The sequence below is a fragment of the Planococcus citri genome, chromosome 3 (assembly GCF_950023065.1).
Source record: "Planococcus citri chromosome 3, ihPlaCitr1.1, whole genome shotgun sequence".
In the NCBI taxonomy this organism is placed as follows: Eukaryota; Metazoa; Arthropoda; class Insecta; order Hemiptera; family Pseudococcidae; genus Planococcus; species Planococcus citri.
Window position 1 is genome coordinate 39,364,146 of NC_088679.1, and position 20,690 is coordinate 39,384,835.

The 20,690-nt window shown below is 33.0% G+C and overlaps 1 protein-coding gene across 1 annotated transcript in view; it reads left to right on the forward strand.

Annotated features, from left to right (window-relative positions):
• The window catches only part of Dscam2 (Down syndrome cell adhesion molecule 2), a 108,561-nt gene that overhangs the window by 77,788 nt on the left and 10,083 nt on the right, over positions 1-20,690 (forward strand). The window contains exons 4-10 of the mRNA XM_065354065.1: positions 5,304-5,450; positions 8,323-8,440; positions 10,557-11,002; positions 16,826-16,970; positions 17,546-17,697; positions 18,284-18,394; positions 18,496-18,654. Coding sequence (XP_065210137.1) covers positions 5,304-5,450; positions 8,323-8,440; positions 10,557-11,002; positions 16,826-16,970; positions 17,546-17,697; positions 18,284-18,394; positions 18,496-18,654 — 1,278 coding nt within the window. The remainder of the gene's footprint in view (positions 1-5,303; positions 5,451-8,322; positions 8,441-10,556; positions 11,003-16,825; positions 16,971-17,545; positions 17,698-18,283; positions 18,395-18,495; positions 18,655-20,690) is intronic.

Genomic DNA, 20,690 nt, shown 5'->3' on the forward strand with positions numbered 1-20,690 from the left:
CTTTCAACAGTTTTCTGCTGTGTAAATTTTATAAAAGCCATTAAACGGATCCGTAGTTAATTTTAGATTCAACTTCATAAAATAATAATCTTTTAATTTGTTTCGGATGGCCCTTCCAATGTTTACTTATTTCTTGCTATATTGTTAAAAAGTTTCGCAACACTATTACGTGCAAATCAACGATGAGGCACGCTTCTGCGTTAAAAGTAAAAGTTCAAGTGGATATAAATAAAGGTAGAAAGGGCGAACGAATAACTTAGCTTAACTTAAAGTCATACGAAATGATAAATGTATCTTGTGATTAAAGTTTCCTTGCCACAAAATCCATTTCTTAAACCAACATGGTGTAGTAGGTTGTACTGAAAAATGATAGCAGACCGACCTGAACTTGGTTCTCGTCTTTATACCGGAAATACACGCTGCATTATATTGTCCATGAAATATGTCCTCTAAAATACACTAATTTAAAGTTTACAATGAATATGGAAATTTTATGCTAGGTACTAGATACCTACCTATTTATTACACTAGGGACAAATTTGATAAAGTGATACCTACGCCAACTTAATTACTGAAATAGAAACTAATGCTATAAGATCGCTTCATTTCGCCAGAAGTGAATATGCTAAGTGATTATTTCTACAAGTTAGAGATACCTATAACCTATCCCTTTGACAATATAGTAATGCGAATACATTAAGATGGTTTTTTTTTTGTCGCACATTATGCTACGGTGTACGTACTTGCATAGGTTTTGATGCAAGATATTTTCTTTTCCGTTTCATTTGCTTTCTCCTCTGCTAGCTTTTTAAAATAATAATTCTCTTGCTCACCTATCTTTTTCTTGCTAGTGTTTTGTATAGATAGATATCTACGCATATCATTTACTTGGCGTTGGCATATCTTCGAATTGGCCATCAGATTGTATAAGGTCGTTGATGATATCATTTGGGAAGCCTAATTTCAACTCAGTGTTGCTTTCCTTTGATACAAAGCGCCAACAAATTAAATGCAAAACAGCAGACAACTTTAAAAGCAAATTATACCGACTGTTCCGGTTGTAGTTTTCTGTATTACATTCAAAGGCACGACGACTTAAATTACGCAGGTTTAAATAAGTTCCTTGGCTCTGAGATTTGAAGAGACCTAAAGTATTTATTTAATCACATCCTATACGGATACACTTTGCAGACATGCAGAGTAATTTGAGAAGAGCCAAGTCATTTTCAAGTTCATTTCGCACCTCGGGAGTAATAAGGTTACATCTCAAAAAAATTTGATTTTGACATTTTTGCATTTTTGGGGGTTGTATGACCTCCCTCAACCAAAAATAACACTTTGAGTTGGGTACATTATCTAGATCTTGTAAAAAACGCAAATGGCCTAACTCAAAATCCCAACAACATTGCAAGTTGTTTGGAGTTATAAGGGTACATCTCAAAAAACTCCACCTTTTATGAGCAAATTTCGTACATACAAAAAGCTAACAAACAGTTTTGATTGTTTTGAATGTTTGTCAGATAGAAATAATCACAAGAAGTGTATTTTTTATTGGCTTGTATCAATTGGAAAATTTTTTTTAAATTGATCACTTTTCAGTAAAATGAATCTGCACATATACTTAAAGAAATTTTAGTTTTTTGAGAAAAACTCAAAAACTAAGTACCCTAGAAAAAAACTAACGACATTATGTCGATTGGAAATTTAATTCTCTACAACTTTGTTTACGTGAAATTTTTTTGGATGCTTCCTTTAGCCTCCACATCAACTTTAATGAAAGGTTATAACTCAAAATGTTTTCCAAACGTTGAAATATTTCCTCTTCAAGATTTAATTTTTCAAATGGTTCTTATGCTAAATGAAGGTAGGATACCAGTTCTTCAAAATGAGGTGCTATTCATTCCTCACAATTAATTATAAGTTCATGAAAATAATGAATCAAGTTTTTAAAAAAAAGAAAATCACTCTCCTGTAAAATTTCACTTTTTTGAGATGTAACCTTATTACTCCCAAGGTGCGATTTGATAGCCTATCAGCAGACAGAGAAAATTAAAATGCTCTTTAAAAAAAAATTAAATTTGATTAAGAAACATAAGGAAATTGTTTTTTTAAATCTTGAAATCGACATTCTACTTAAAAAAAAACAAAAAAAAACATGCCTTTAAGAATCGAAATAACTGTTTTGAACAAGTTTGAGGGTATCGAGAAAAGATGTTCAGAGGGATCGATTCGAAAAAATAAGCCCATATTCAAACTTGGCGTTCTCATTCCTAAAATTGGTAAGCAACAATCAATAGGTGTGCCATTTAATTTTCAATTTTTGTTCAAAGTTTGGTCAAAATTGAGAGCACTGTGTTCCTCAGGACTCAGAGTATTGAGATTCCAGGAGAATTAACATTTTTGCTTGCAAAGTTTCGGGACAAGCTGAAATTTGGTATAGACATTTCTCACAGTGTCCTGAACAACATATCTACTAAAAGTCTCCAAGAATCCCGTGTACGCGTCTCCCTCCATTGGTCCCCCAAAATGTCAACCATCTCCGATTTAGCTGAAATTTGAGTCCTTAAAAATCTCGCCACCCGACTCAGAACCGAATTTTCAGCTTACAAAGTTGATTTTTCGCGAATTTTTGAAATTACCTGGGAATGGCCGAAATTGTCTGTCTACTGGTATGTTTTCATAAAAAGGTAAATCACGAGATAAAATTCTGAAATTCGGTTAGAATACTCTCCTCAAATCGATTGTGTTCCTTTTGTAACCTCCAGCTAGAGTTGTTTTCTTTTCAGCGCAACTACTGGGATCTCCTCAGAAAGTGCTGTTAATCAACTTCGGAAGCTAGAAAATTAATCTTATCATAAGTTTGATATTCTTAATCAATCTCCACTGTTCTGGTATGAGAGACCTCAGAACTAAATTTTTAGCTACCGAAATCGATTACAGCGCTTTCTGGAGCGATCCCAGTATGCTGGAATAAATTCAACTTTTGCCAGAGGCTTATTTAGATGGACTCTAAAATAATCAAAATTGATTCGGGCGGGGGGGTCGTTGAAAAAATTGAAAATTTTCAAAATATGGTGTGGTATGACATCAAGATTGCTGAATTAGTACCTAAATATCTCAAGTATTTACGAATTTCTTTGATTCTACCCTTTGAGTGTTTTCTCCAGTTCTCCATTTTGGAATAAGTTAGTGGATAAGGGGAAGAGCATTGCAAATGCGATTTTTTTTTCAATGAAAAAATTTTAACAAAATTGAAAATTTATTTTTCGTTTTTAGTTTGTATACTCATCGTGTTATCCAAACTTATATTTTTCGGACGATGTTTTATAACCGTTAAATTTTGAATTCCTCTTTTTCTGTCCATCTCCTTTTATAAGAAGCATCACTGAAAAAATATTTAGCTCATAAGTATTAGGCTTTTTTCCATTACCGTAGGTAATTATAAATAATTATATTTAAGCAAGAATAATTTTGGTCAATTATATGTACACATACAATATTTCGCTCAAATTACTTACCTACTTACCTATGTTGTAAATACGAAATTATTAATATTCACCTACTCTCTAAATCTGAACAGTCAAATTTCACTGTTTCAAGAAAGGAAAATTTCGTCACTGGGATAAATAGTGAAAAATACGTTATTTAAAATTTTTTACTGCTGACCACCGTAGTTTTTGACTGATCGATACAGTAAGTACTTAATTCATTTTTAACTGATTAATTCTGTAAATAATTCACCTTTGACTGGTCAGTTCAATAAATTATTTTTACTGAAACTCCAGTCATAAACTACTGTTTTTAAGAAGTCAAAAAGTCGTCAAATCCTACTGTTAGGTAGTGAAATATTGGACTGTTTCAAATTTAGAGAGTAAGTATAGATAAAATTTTGATGGTAGATATTGAAAATCTCGTTGTTACGAGTATACAAATGAGTACCATAGTGTTAAAACATGGCTAGGATTGCGTTACTTGTGCAGAAAATATTTCCAGGTCGATGAGCCCGCTCTGTATTTCACGTTGAGAGCGTATTGCAACGCGGTAGGCTAGACTCCGTTCGAATATTTTGATCACGGAACAATATTACTTACGAAATTAACGTGAAAGAAAAAATTGAAACCTTTTGGGATTTGAGTACGAAAAACATACGGTTTTAAATTCGTAGGTACCTACCTACCGAGTTAAATCTAATTTTGACAAACTGAAACACCAGGCAATTGTACTCGTAGGTACCTACTTTGAAATTATGAAAATTATTCCGCAACTCGAATGTGTAGCATTGTGTACAGGGTGTGCAGAAACATCGAGTACCTACCATCATCATCTGTATACCTACCTACCTATCCGTTATAAATACGAAAACATTAGAGATTAAAAAATGAGTCGTGATATTGGAAGCAGTAATTTTGATCAAACGTATTCAATACAAGATCCTGATGTTTTTTTACGTGAAAAAAATGTCGATTTGTAGGCACGAGAAGTAGAAAATGCCAAAAAGTCACTCGATCTTTTCGTACACCCTGTACAAATGGAGTTTCGTAGGCTGGACATACCAAAAACATTGATTTTCCGTTGGTTGGAGAAAATTTAACAATAAAGCGAATAATTCGCACCATCATTACAATAATGTAATCCGTGTAAATTATAAACGATCAAATAAACCTTTCGTTAATAATTGGAACGATTTCGAAATCGTTTTACTGACGCTCGTTGCAAGGCATATTCGGAAAGCCTTTTGTTACCCATTATCTGTGTCGAATATAGCGATCCCAGCGGGATAAAGATGCAAATTACATTCACTCTGATACAGTATTGCTATCTTTGTCATTTTCGAACAATATAGAGAATTCGTTTTCGTTTGCCAACTTTAACGTTCGCTTTGTAATGAAACGCAGTCGAGTACGATATAATAAAAGCTTTTAATTAAATCGGCTGCCCTCGTGGCCGCGTTTATGCGCCCTGAAATGCATGTCGATACACAGTAACACAGTTTGAAAAAAAGGTTACAGCCCTTGATTCGGCTTATACCGTTGAAAATTCCTCTCTTTTTTTGAAATTAGATAGGTAGGTAATTAAGGAAAGGATAGGATAGTTGACGAGATAGGCAGCCTACCGAACTTTCCAAGACGATTTACTTTTTCGTTAATGGACGCTATCATTGTGACGGTAGACTACTTTTAATATTTAAAAAAATTAATGTCAAAAAGATTTTTCACTATGAATTACGCCGACACTCTTTTGGCGTCGCTTTGGTTACGCAGTAATTTGTGTTCTCGCTTTTATATAATTGATATTTATTTCAGATGGAAAATTTCACGCATTACCAACTGGGGAGTTACTCGTACACAATGTAGATTATAATGATAAATACCAAACGTACAGATGTAGAACCATTAATCGTCTGACGAAAGAAGTTGTATCAAGTTCCGGAGTGAACTTGAGATTATTAGGTAAGTGAATAAAAAATATAAGTATATTTAATTAAAATAAAAATTCAAAGAAACATGCGACGTTATTTCAGATAAGCTTGAATAGATACCGGAAAAAATTCCGTACAAATTTCCCTCATAATGAGAAGTAGGTATTGATTTTCGCTGGAAAAGCTATTGAATTGAATTCATTATAACGCTAATTAATTTTTGACAAATTTCACCCAGTAAATTAAAAACGTAACGCTTTAATATTCAAAATCAGATCGAAAAGTTTGTCGATATTTGATACCCTTCTTTTTTAGATTAGGCTATTTCATTTTAACGCGTTTTTTTTCTTTCTGAAAGTTGGATGAAAATTTAATTTATTTTGGAAAGAGAATGAGAACGAAATTCAATAATGAACGAATACGCGCTGATTGAATGTTCGTAGGCATTTGATTAATTGTGATATTAAAGTGTAAATTATCCTCGTTAAGATGGCAGATATCAAATAAATAGATACCGAAAGGTTCAAGTATGAAGTGGTAGGTAAATATGAGTAAAACTTTACAAAATATATAGCTTCTCGTAAGAGAATTAGAGTAGGTATCATGTATTTACAACGTAGTTAAGTGAAACCAATTTTAATTTATGGAAGAAGTTTGCGAGCTCAATCTAAGTAATTTCACTTAAAAGCTAATTGTTTCAAATTCAACTTGTAATAATTTGAAAAACACATCGTATAAATTCAATCAGAAAATAGGTAATTTCAAGTGCGAGAAAAACATTAAGTACTCGTACAAAGAATAATATTTTTGTCAAATTTTTTTTATCACTAAAGTACACAAATGAAAAAATTTTAAGACTGTTTGGTTCTCAAATGGATAAATTTTACATTTTTCACTATTTTATAAAGACTTTTTCAAGCCATACTTTTATGAATTTGGACATTTTTAGGAATTTTGTTTGTTGCCCAGAAAGTAGAAACCACGTGTATGTCGTTCGCATAGTACATATTTTCAAACCCTACAAATATCTGTAGGTATCCATTTCCTTAACATTGATGTTAATAAAATTGCATACCCAGTTTGCCGTAAAAACAACATTGAAAAAAATCGGTCATCAAACTTTCATTATGAAGATCAATCCGAACCAAAATAAACTTAGAACAAATCCGTTTGTAGTTTTAAAGAAAATAAATTTAAAAAGTCAAAATCAGCCATTAAGGTTTGAAAAGCTCAAATTTGAGCTTCCAAAGTAAAAGCTCAACTTTTCATGATGACCATAATAGTCGAACGATTCTATTGCAAATTTTGAAAAAATTCTATCAAAAACACATTTACCTACTTATTGTTTGTAGCATGATAAATTTTCAAAATGGAATCTTAACGTCACGTTGTTGGGAGCAAAATTTGATAGCGATTATATCAAAATATCGACTTTTTGTATTTAATAAAAAGTAGCTTCCTACGTACTTCAGTTTCTTCAATTAAATTTAGAACTTTTTTACTCACCAAAAGTATCTAGTACTTACCTATAATTTTTCCTGAAGCATTGTACAAGTACATATTTATGATAGGTACGCTCTTGGAAAAACAAAAACAAAATAAAATATAGGACCTAGATGCCTGACTGAGAATTTGAATGAAAGTAAGGATTGGTGAGAAATATCCATTTTACTCTCCATCATTAAAAAAATAAAATGAAAATTGCACGTGTTTAGGTGATGTAGCTCTAGCTACATTCGTAAGTACATATGCTTTGACAGTCATTCTGTTTACCAGGCTTTTCTTAGACGGCTTAGTTTGTAGGATTTTCCCTTATTTTCGGGTTAAAAAACTTCCTCGAACAATAATTCAACTATTCGGTTTCTCGTTCGTTATGTTTTTTGAAAAATTTGAAAGAGTTTTTAGATTTCTTCTTATTTGTAACTTCGATACTGTTTACTAAGCTTTTTCTCGTACGTTTGGAAAATGTTTTTCATTCTTTAGGTTCGTTTTTTATTTCGTTATTTTTCGTATAAGCCTTAAAAACGTAAGGTTTTCGTTCGAAAATTGTTAAAACTGCTTTAAAAAATTCAATAACGCTTTTTATCTTTAAAAGAGAAGTATTTATTTTCAATAATATCTTGAAAAGTTTTTTTTATCTAACGAATTTAACGACAATTTTTAAAAACAGCTTTTCTTTGTTGGGAAAAAAATGAGATGTGAATGAGCAAAGATAGGTACCTACAGTTGCTCCTTGTACATACTTTTCAACAATTTTTTTTTTATAGAGAAAGAGAGATGTTTTGTTCTAAATGACTACTCTAATGATACCTTTAATAGGGAAAAAGAATCGTATAGGCGAGCATTAATTGAGATTTATGTTGCTCAACTCAAGTAAGAGAAAATTTTTCGCTATTATCGTTATACTATAAATTAATTATTTTCTTGTATAAAAATTAAATATATAGCATGCGATACAAAGCGAAGAATATATTTTCTGCAACGAGTAAAGTGGCGAATCACTGTAGATAAATATTACAGACCTGTGAATACGCGGAAATTAATGAAAAATTGAGGAAGGTAATTTAAAGCTATTGCTACTTTGATGTAGCAGCTGTACCTAGTCTGCGTGTTTGCAGTATATTTACTGCCGGAGGTTATTTTGACCTTCCGCAATTTCGATTTGTTGAATAATCCAGGTAGCTGACTAGATAGGTACCCTAATTGATGGGTTCGCAGCGAACATGTGTAAAGTTCTCGTTTCATTACTGATAGTTTTTCTTCACAAGTTTATCGGTGATATGACTAATTTTAAATTTTATTCGATTTTCGTTACAGCAGCTTGACCATTTCGGGTCAAGCCCTTTGTTTTTTTTTGTTACCGGATTTCATTTCACAATTTGTTATGTTTGTAATCGTTTCAGAAAATCGTGGCATTGCACCTCCGGCTATAGTAAGTCATACTTCATCGGTTCAAGTTCCTCAAGATGAAGGTGCAGTTTTAGTTTGTATTGCTCAAGGGTGTCCTACGCCAGAATATAGGTAAATTAAGTCATTTATTGTCTTCATTTTTTTTTGGCAATAATTTTTAGCTCAGATAGGTAGATAAATATTTTAAGCAATGATGTATTTATAATGTTTTGGATGGGAGGGGGGGCTGTTTTTCAGAAAACTACATATTATATGAAAATACGCTGGAGGCTCCATGACTGGAAATCGCCTCCAATTAATTTTCGGGGTCAAAAAAGTGTGATGCATGTCAAATTTCAGTTTTTTAAACTTATTATAGGTCTTACGATAAGTATATTTTGTGAGAATTGTGATTTCCAAACATTTTATGGAGGCTCCAGATCTGCTATAAAACCCAGTCGAGACCACATCATCAAGGAGAGGGAGGTGTTCGCCTACGATTTGAACGGGACCTCGATTCTTGAAAGAGCATTGTCTGAAACGTCATAACCAAAATTTCAGATATTCAAATTGATTTTTCAGCATTTTTTGAGTATCCAAAATGGTAATTTTCAACGATTAAAATTTTTTTAAACGTAGTTTACCTGCGTATTTAGTTTGTAAAAATGATGAAAATTAATTCAAAAACTAGTATCAACTCTCCCGAAGTGGATTTCTCCAGAATTTTTGAATTTCTCCAGAAAGAGTTGTAATAATTTAAACAGCTATAAATCGATTTCTGACCAAGGGTAGACATCTCGAGAGTGTTTTTTTTAATTGAAAATTTTCAGGAAAAAAAATCAAAAATTTTGTGTTTCCAAGAAAATTTTTGAAATTGGCACGGATGGCAATTTGTTGTGTAAAACCAACCCCCTAAATCTTAATTTCATGATTTCAAGCCATTCTGCAGGGCAGTTTTTGATTTTTCAAGAATTTTTTAATTTTTCTAGAAAACGTTGAAATTAGTTTGGAGTTTTGTACAGCTAAAAATCAAGTTGTGGTGCATTTTTGGCCTATTTAATGAGTTTATTCACATTTGAACCAATGTCCAGGCGGACACATTCGAGTGTGTCTGTGTTTTTTTAAAATTAATCCACTCAGATACTATAAACTCATTTTACAGATCTGGAAAAGATGAGTCACAGCTCGATTTTCAGGTGCCGAAGTTGATTTCCACCCTTCTGAAGAAATTCAAAAAATTTTCAAAAGTTGAAAATTACGCTGTTAGCTTTAGAATAGCTGAAAATAATGAATTTAAATTAAGAGAAGTTGATAGTTTTTTGGGTTAATTTTTACCGCTTTTGCTGAATAATTACTTTTTTTAAAGAGCATAAATAACCACCAAAAAATTGTCAATTTTAGATCTTCAAAAATTTGCCAAAAATCAATTTGGGCAGTTGAAATTTTAGTTACGAGGGTTTCAGATCGTGCTCTCTCCAAAATTTCTCTCGTCCCGTTCAAGTCATCAAAATTCAGCAATAGGACTTGACAAGGATAATTCGATAAAATGTCCCTTATCTGCAGAAACCCAAACTTGAAAACACTCGTGAATTGAAAGATTTCCTCTTAAGATAGAAAACTCGTGGTTTTTATTTCTAAAAAAATCGACCACTTGCTATAAATTGCTATAATGAGTTAAATTATTATAACCAAGCCTGTGCTCGGTACTTACCTTTGTATTTACATCGAAAAATATGGAATATGTTTTACATAGTTTATTATATGTCAATATTAAAGTTCATTTTTGATGAAATATTCAAATTTGAAAAAGTTGAGAACAAAAGCGGTTTATAATTTGCTGTCGACTCCTAAAATCAGAAAACTTTCTGGTGAGTACCTCAAAGGGAAAATTTTCATAATGTGATCGGTGTATAAAGGAAAGTAGATTGTCGTGTTGAAACTAAAAGAAGGAAAGTTGAAGATTTCGCTCAAAGATATGCGCCTTTTAATAAGTACTACTGAAAAGTCTCAGGGCGACTATTTGCAAAAGGTTTCAAAAAAGATGAAAAATTCTAAAAATTTTATTAACCATATCACGATGTACCTAAATTAAATTAGATATTTCAGATTATTCGAGTATAGCCTACTGCGTTGTAAATAGTGGAACTTTCCGTCCACATTTAAATACAGATTGAAGTCGATAAATTTACTCAAAATGGCAGCAAGTATAATATAGTTATAATAACATTTTGTTTGGTGCATTTTTCAGGTGGTACCACGTCCAACACGGCTCCGAAGCAGTATTCGTGTTACCAGGTCCTCGTACCAGAGTTCTAGGACCTGTATTAGCGGTGGAGGCGGCATCTCCCGACGACTCGGGCATGTACAAATGCACAGCCAGCAATAGTGGCGGAGATGCGAACGCTGAAGTGCAATTAATCGTAACGACACCACTTCAAGTGGAAGTAACGCCATCCGTACAAACAGTAAATATGGGCGGAATGGCAGAATTCCGATGTACCGTACCCTCATTTCACGGTTCCGGATTACATTTACTTTCGTGGTACAAAAACGGTCGAGTATTTCCTGGAAGGCCGAATGGCGACACCTTGATAATTACCAGCGTGACCCGAGAAGATCGAGGCATGTATCAATGTGTGGTTCGCAGAGCCGAAGGAGAAACTGCTCAAAGTGTCGCCGAACTCAAACTAGGCGGTGAGTAAATCTATAGCGATACGAGTATTTTATTGTATAAGGATCAAATTTTGGCGTGGAATATTTTCTAGGATCTTTATTCGTGGTATAAATTTTAAAAGTAGCTCGTCTTCGCGCCGGTAACAGCTTTTGTCTCGAACGAGGTACCTATTTAATAATACTTAAGTGTAATGCATCCCAAGCAATTACACCTGTGGCTTTTTCCTAATGTTGCGAAATTTCATACGAACAAGCTAAAGGTATAACAAGGAAGACAAAACATTAACCTTAATGAACAGTTCCTATATTAATTACTACGAAATACGCGTGTAATGTTAATTACATTTAGCAGCTGATGAGAAAAAGTGTTAGCCTTTATATCGACGCGAAAACGCTTAGCGTGAGTAGTAATAAAAGTAGAGTGAGTTATGAATATTACAACGAACAAAAGTTGAAACCTTCGTCAGTAATTTTTTTTCCTCCTCTAAAAACACATCGCACGAATTGCGATTCATTTTTTTCGAAAACTTCAAGGTTCGACGACCTTTTGTTTTTCGACGCAAAGACTGAGAAAAATACAACCCAGCAAATGCATTAGTACTGCGAAAAAACGTACAAATACCTATACGTACGAGTATAAACAATGGAAGTATGAAAAAAACACTGTAAATGGATAAATATACCAACTTGCATGGCTGCATGCTGAAGTGCTTAAAAAAAAAATACAGCAATGGAACACATCTCTCACGCTTTCGGTGCAGTATTAAAAATTAAGATGAAAAAATGGATACCGATGGAAAAATCTTTTTTACTTGGTTATTTTTTAAATGAAAATTTCATTAGATCGGAAATCGGTGAAAGATGCGGAGTGGAAAATTATAAGTACAGTGAGAAAAATTACACCTGAATAAAACACTTAACGAGTAGTAAACGTTTAAACGTTACACACATTTGTTATTTTTAACGTAGAAGTTAATTTTTGTTAAAACATTTGATACGATCCGCATTACCACCCTTTACTTTACTTCCTCAATGTAAGTAAGTATAAGACCAGAAGCAATTTTCTTTAAGAAGCAATCTCATTTCTTTTTATAAACATATATTTGTACGAAGAAAAGACATGCCTAAGAAGATAATTCAATTGCAGAAAAAACATAAGATCGTTAATTGCCCCCGGTGTGCCATAAAACGGGCTTTCTTTCCAACTTTCATTATCTTTCGAAGTCATTAAAATGTACCGCGTCAATTCTCCAGCGTATAGTAAAACTTAAAGCATTGCAGAAAATTCATTTCTTCAGTCTGCGCATCCGAAGGGAATCACGGTGACCGTCGTCGTGGTCATAAATTGAAAAAAATAAATTCGTATTCGAACGTAGATAAATTTTCGCCTTAAGTACCTGTTTAAAGTTTACATTACAAAATAATGACGTGATTAGGTGGCGCTGGCGCTGGTGCTACCAACACAATAATTTAATTTATTATATGAAACATAAATCAAGCGCTAATGATTTATCGCGGTGCATCGATTTGTTTAAAAAGATGTTTGTTGGAGCATTTTACTTATACAAGGTAAATGACAATTTTTTTTGAATCGGACAATGTTGAATTGAAAAAGCATGCAAAAATAGGTACATCACCGACCAAAATTCCAGGTGCTGAAATACAGTTTTTAATTTTTGGTGAATTTTTGAAAATCCAATCCGAGCGAAGAATTGAAAAAAATCAAATAGCTCGCCAAACTCATTCAGAGAGCTGAAATTCGGTAGGTATTTATACCTTATTGTCGACTCCTCCCCTCCACCCTCAATCGATTGGAAACGGCTTCGATTGAATCAGCAGACTTTTGAAAGTTGAAATTTCAACAAACTTTACCGAATGAAAGTGAGAGGCTGAAATTAAAATTATACCTACCTTAACTTTCAACGTTATAGGTACTGAATTTATTGGAGATGGTTTTAAGCTGTTCTGGAGCCTCCGGTCATATTTTGGATATTCCAGATTTTCAAAGAGTGTCATAAAAACTTTCCAAATTGACTTTACTCGAAATACGTTACATTCTTAGGCTATGTATTGCAATCTCAGCAAAATTAAAAATCTTTGATTTTTCCCTTCTTTTTATTGATACAGCACCTAGACCTACTATAGGTACCTACATTTTTCCCAATAAAAGAATAATCAGTTCACGTCTGATGAAAATGAGTAGGTTTGAATAAATATCGATGAGTTTCAATTTCGCTGAAACTTCAATTAGATAAGGTATAGTACCAGTTGCGTATCCCGTACCCAGTTATGGATCTTCATTTTGTAGCCTTCCAAATTGTGAAAAATGAAAATACAAAGTGATATCTTTTTCTTTGACATCCGTATAGCTCAAAAGCAACAAGTTGAACAAAAAAAAGTTTTTTGGGCGTGGAAAAAATAATAATTGATAATTGTGTGAAAAATTTTGATATGTAATTTCAAAAATTTTTTTAAAATATAAAATGTGCTATTTTTTTCTGAAGAAGTGATTCAATGGGAAGTGAGCAGTGCCTTCTTTGAAAATTTCAATGATTCATGAGTGGAGAATGTGAGTGAGCAATTTGATAGGCATTTGTTCCAAAAATGATCAAATTTATGAATAATTTGCCAAATTTATGTCAATGCATACCAAACCCAGGCTATAACTTATCGTTTGATGATGTGCAATGATAATCATTCGCATTTGATTGGAATTTTGTGAATTTATTTTTGATCTGCAAACTGGCCTAAAATTTTTGATCCGCAAGTGGTACTCATTTTTTTCATTGAATTTTTAGCTGCTCTCACAAATTCCAAATAAAATACAATAGGTAAGAATATAAAAATTGGTGAAGCTAAACGTAAGTTTGAACAAATATAACCTTGAGTAGGAAAAATTTCAAAAAAATTGCTATTAAAATGCATCCTTGATTTATAATTGCCCCTTTGTGGATCGGGAATTTTTGATCCACAATTGGTGGTACCTACTTTTTGGGTCTTAGATTTTTTCCCTGTAACTTTTTATCAGTGAAACATTGAAATTTTTCCCAGTGATAGGTTGTTATGGAAGCTACCTTCTATCGATGTATGAGTATAATTGAATCAGTGAGAACAGAAAGGGGCTAAGTCCATTTTCGGATTTTTCAGGAATGACAAAAAACTGATTTATTTGAAAATCAAGAATTGTTGGTAAACATGCTTAAAGTCATTGAAAGAGGACCCCAAGACACAATTTTTAGCACTGCTTAGAAAAAAAAATATTCACGTGCGCCGGCGCTGTTGCTGCCTAAACAAATGGGACTTAGACTCTTTCTGCACTCAATCACCAAAATTTCTCTTGAAATTGCTCGGGCACGAATAGGGCTTGATTCTACATCTAAGTACATCATTAGACTGCTATCTCGTTTAAATTGACCAAAAACCCCTTGAGGTACATATAAGACTTTCTGGTCCGGTTGCGGTTATTTCAGAGGGTTGCGAAAACTGCCTCTCCCCAGACTCCAATTTCAAACGAAACAATTTTTTTTTAAATATTTTGTGGAGGAAGGTTCCCTTTACAAGCACAGATGATAAAATTTGAAAAATGTTGAAATTTACGCCCTACAGAATTTTTTTAAAAAGGCGATCCAAAACTGGTACTTTACCTTACTTAATTTGAAATAATCCTTTTTAAGTTTTTTAAAATTGATTTATTAGGCCTATAGATAATATTAACTTTGGATGAATATTTAAATTTTAATATCTAAATTTGAATAACGTATTGGAAAAGTTCATTTTGAGAAAAATAAGCTTAATTTAAAGTTTCTTATACCTAGCACTTTTTATGGAAAAATAATTTTTAGTATTTTTTTTTTCATCGCACAATAACACGAAACGACTCGTTTTCTGGGGTAATTTTTTTGCGTAAAATCCAATTCTGCAGTCTAAAATTTATCTGAACCAATATTAGGGTCACAAACAGGCACGTCTCCATGGGAAGGGCAAAAGTTAGCTGACAAATTTGCAAAATTGAAAAAAAAAGAAAAAAAAACAAGTTTCCAAAGTTTAACTTTTATTGAATTATAATGCGAAAATTCTTACTGGAAGTGCTCTAAATGGTCACCAATGACCTCAATACACTTTAAAAAACGTTTTTCGATGAATTTAAGAATACGATCGCCACAATTTCAGTTTTTTGAGAAAAACCTCAAAAACTAAGCATTTTAGAAAAAAACTAACGACATTTTGACGATTGGAAATTTAATTCTCTACAATTTTCCTCGATTTCATTTTTCCCCGCCTCCAGATCAATTTTAATGAAATCATATGTACAACTCAAAAAACCGGTTACTGACTTATTGTACCTTTTTCAAGCTCCTTATCATTTAATGCGCTCTACAGGCTACATGAGGCACCAGATGGCGACGTCGACCATTACCTACATTCAATATCGTTTTTACGGCAAACTAGTTATGCAATTTTATTAACACTGATGATGCATACATGTGTAAATGATTAGGTAAGTACGAGAAGAAATCCCTTCGAAGCATCGAAGCGGTTCTTAGTGTGGTGGTCAAGAGTACCATCTTAATCGACATACTCACCAAAACGTCCTGTTTGATTTAAACTGAGCGGGGCTTCTTTGGTGGGCTATACTTCTGTAAAATGATGTATTTTTGTTATTAGGTTTATTTATACCTATCTCGTGTAGAAAGAAGCACGCACGAATAAATCTCAATATCCGAAAAGTTATGTGTATTTTTCAATTTAGCTTTCTCTTGACCTTCAAAGCACTCCCCTTTCCCCTCCGCACAAAAATTACAGTGTTTATTGTTCATGAGCGTGGATGGGGAAAACTTCAACCACTTCATTTCTGTTCGAATCGACTCAAAATACGAGTAAGCCTGAAGCCTCATTGGTTTAAAAAAAATGCGCTTTTGACCTAACATGACATAGGTAGAGGTACCTAATTTGCCATTTATTGGTACATATTTCATCCAAAATTCAAAACAACTTGGACAAAGAACAGATCGATGAATCAGGCAATGCAAACACAAAACGTAGGTAACTGAAAATGACATAGGCTACTATACGTATAAAGGAATAACATTTTGACTAATTACGAATTCCGTATGCACCTAGCGATAGCGAATACCTGCCTACATTTCTAGTACAGTACACCTTCTGTATACGCGTACCTATATTATAATGAGAAATAGCCAATCAATAAATGGCATCATAAATCGTGCATATTTATCGAAACAGTAGGTAGGTAACGTAAGATATACGCTATCAAGTGCTAAATCGCGATGTTCGATAGACATTATTCACGGAACGCGAAGTGACACGAGGTGTGTTTAACAAATATCGGGTAATTACTCAAAATAAAGAACATTTAACGGGATATTGTTACTTAAAGCACGATGATAAGCAGTAATAGATTTATGTACGGTTGACGAAAGGCGAAGGAGGGAATGTGGAGTCCAGGAGCGAGCGTAACATCCCTCCCGAGGGGGTATGAACGGGAATTATATCCGACAAATTAGCGGAGATGGTAGCCACAGTTTTGTAATTAACTAGGGCGCGATAATTTGAGCCATGACGTCGGTCGCCTCCATTATATTCAATATATATCACCTCTCTTCGCATACCGGTGAACTTCGCTTACACCGTGTACCTCGTACTATAATACAGGGCACTCGTAGCAATCAAAAAAGGGTTTTCCGCTTTTACCTGTGCTGTGTTTTGAACGAAGAGTTTTCTTTAGGGATTTCGGCGTATTGTGCCGGAATACGTAAAAAATTAATTAGAAGTTTATTCTGTGACGTTTTATTGGAGTTTTTTCGTCTTCTCTTTGCGTTTCAGATGCTGCTCCTGTGCTCACGTATACGTTTATAGAACAAACTTTACAACCAGGGCCGGAAATTTCTTTAAAATGCAGTGCCACCGGAAATCCTACACCGAATATAAAATGGACATTGGATGGGTTTAGTTTACCAGATAACGAAAGGTGAAAAATTTAATACTTGATACTTTCCAGCTAATGTACGATAGGGTTAGGTTTTATGTTTTCGGAAATCTATTGTGAATGTTGTTTTATGAGATATTGTACAGGGTGTCTCGTCAAAGGTCTGTCGTATTTTATCTTTAGGTTTGACCAGGTACGAAAAACGAGATACCTACTTTATGTGACAGACCGGTAAGAAACTCATTTTGACATTTAAAACAGTCTCCCCCCCGGCCTTATTTTTAGACAGAGTAGGTGAATTTGAAAAAAATGAAATAATTGTGGTTGCAATTTGAGAACAATTAGATCATATTTATTTATTATGATTAATTATTACCTAACCCATTTTGATTCCATAATTAATCAATTTGACCTTTTATCGATTCTCGATCCTTTATGTCGTCTCAAATCGAATCCAAAAATTATATAAATTATGAAATAATTATTTTTCGCTATTATACCAAACCAATTTCGAATTTAATTTCGTCAATTTATTTCATTTGTCTGCACGAAGCAGTCAAATAAACGTACCTATACCTATTTGCGTTGCATTCTTCTTATGTAATTGCACACCGCAGATTTCGAATTGGTCAGTATGGTACCGTTCAAGGGGATGTGGTTAGTCATACAAACATTAGCCACGTAACCGCAGAAGATGGAGGTGAATATTCATGCATAGCTGAGAATAGAGCTGGAAAAACGACGCATTCTGCCAGACTGAATATATATGGTAAGGGGTAGCTGAACTGGACGTTTAATTTATGATTCTACTTTCAAATTAAAAGCAACTTGCGCTTCGTTTTGTGTAACAAAATGCATTTTATATTATCTATTCGAATGATGTGTACTATCATTTACAAATTCCTCGTATTTTTAATGCAACAAGGCAGGCATATTAAAAAATTGTATACAATTTTTTTTACCGGTGGGTGTTGTTGGATATGGCAAAAAAGCTACCTACAAGAAACATATTTTATCGTCTGAAATTCATAAAATATGCGCGTAACCTATACATCGTTGATATTTTTGAATAAAATTATTCGATTTCAAGAATTCAATTGGTAACTATAGCGATTGAATATTTTTCGAATTCAATTTTTTTATTGAAAAAATTAGGTATTCAGATATTTTTCTCCGAGGAATTTGAAAAAAATATATATTTCACGAAGAACATTGCGAATTTGAATAGAATTACGTTACACATATTCTCAACGCTTAATGATATGTATGAAATGTCTTTGCCTTGAAAAATAACAAGCACGTATTAGAAATACTTAGAAGGTGCTTAAAACTAAAAAATTTTCACGTACTTACAGGTTTACCTTATATTAGACCAATTCCAAAAATAACAGCTGTGGCAGGTGAAGTTTTGCAACTGAAATGTCCAGTATCCGGTTACCCAATTGAACAGATAACGTGGGAAAAAGGTAAATACTTAGGCATTTCTTTTAACCTGATAATCGAAACTATTTTTTTTTTCAATTTGCAAAATGTATGCTTACAAAAATTGTAAAAATCATATTTTCAGATAGACGTGAATTACCAATAGATTTAAGACAGAAAATAATGAATGGAGTTCTGTACATCGAACCTGTTCAAAAAGCTACAGATTCAGGAACTTACACATGTAACGCTCGCAATAAACAGGGTCAAAGTGCCAGAAGAAGCGGAGAGATTTTTGTCATAGGTATGAATTTTTTAAATAATAATTTATGGGTGTTTGGGAACATCTGATTTTGAATGGTGGTGTTATAATCTGAATTTTGTGGCTACTTGGGAGGGCTTACAAATTGAAAAAAAAACGTGCTAGAAAATATTAAATTAAATCAACTTGAGAAAATTTGAAATTTATTTTGTTAAATAATTCGGTGGTGTTGTTTAAATCATTTTTCTTTGTTTAACTAATTATTTTAAAATGTTGTTCGTGATATTAGTAGATATATCAACTTGGTGAAGGGGTAACGTGTGATGTGAAATTAATTTTAATTTAATCGACGTCATTATCTGCTCATTTAAAATCCAAGTTGAATTCTTCCTCCTCTCCAACTGACCTCTTTCTCCTCCTCCTCAAAAAATTCCCCAACCTGGTTCTCAATAAACGCCGCAATCAAAACTGTACGTGCTGAAGGAAGATCATTTTTCGTATTTTTACAGCAATTTTAAAATTCCCGGAAAAAGTTGAACTCAAAACATAGCATGATTTTTTTTTAATCATAATTGCTTCGTTCAGGGGAGAAAAGTTTAAAATATGAAAAAGCTGTAAATTTAACAGCAGCTTTTCAAATTAAAAAAAAAATAAAGTCGACGAAAATCAAAAATTCAAAATGAATTTTGTGTTCGAAATTTTGGTTATAAGGGATTTAAAATGCGCTCTTTCAATTCAGCTTGGTCTCCTTAAAACTGGTTTGTTTCAAGTCGAAAAGTTCGCTCGTAAATAAAAAAGTTAATGGGTAGGTACCTACATTGTGCAATAAAATGTTTTTTTTTTTTTTTTTTAAATTCTAACATGACTCAATGAAGCAACATTTTATTCAGACTTCAAAACCAAATTTTGAGCTTCCGAAGTAGATTTTTCTAGCTTTGACAAATTTTTGGAAATGACAGAAATATGTAGCTTAAGTATTGAAACTATTAATTCTATACAGAAAATGTAAATAAAGTGTTGTAAATCTAAAACTCAGTTTACAGACTAAAATCAGCCTTAAGAATCGATTGCCACTATTTTCGAGCCAATCCGGAGCCTCCAGAAAAATTTTATTTTTTTCCAACAAATTAAAATTACTTAAAAAATACCTTTCAAACTCATCATCTCGAATTTTCAGCTAAAGTTGATTACAATACCTTCTGAAGCGATTTGGAGTTGCTGAAGAGAAGACAACTTTTGCTAGAGGCTCCAAATCGTCTCAGAAATGGCAGGAATCGATTTTTGGGGCCAATTTCAACCCATAAACCGATTTTTACATTTTTACCTCTGAATTTACTCTTTTTGTAGAAAATTTATGTCTTTTACCAAATTAGCTATTTCTGTCATTTCCGAAAATTTTCCATAAATCGATTTCGGTAGCTCAAAATCTGGTTCCAAGGTTTGGATGACATACTCTTTCAGTGAGCCACATAAAAAACTCACAAAGATGGGAAGTGGTAAAAGAAAGTCGCCAATGAAAAATTAGAATTTTGCTTTTAGATGAAAACCAGTAGGTCTGCCTATCTTTAATCTACTGCAGACTTCGTCTTCATCTATATGGTTTTTTTTTGTCTCTTAACATTTTTACTTGGCGGTAGGCACCTATCTGATTATCTAATTTACTCAATATTCCTGATGGTCTTTCCCTGTGCCGAATTATTTTCCCCTTCAAACCTCAAAATCTGCAAATTTATTTACGTTTTTGTAAGCTGGTTCACTATATCATTCATAAGGTAGAGAGAAACTGCAGTTGAAAAGTTATTAGTAGGGCAACCCAATATATTTTTTTAAATCTTTTTTTGTTGCACTCCGTTTACAAATGTAACAAAATCATTTTAAGTTTCAGAAAATTGCCTTTCATTTAAGACCTACTTCATTTCGAATATTTTCGAATATTTTGCCTTAAAATGAATATTTTCGCATATTTGATTGCTATTTGAATATTTTTGTCTAAAATTACCACATATTTTGCAATTTATCGAATATTTTTGAATACTTTTGAATATTTTGGAAATTTTTGCATTTTGAGAATCGCAACA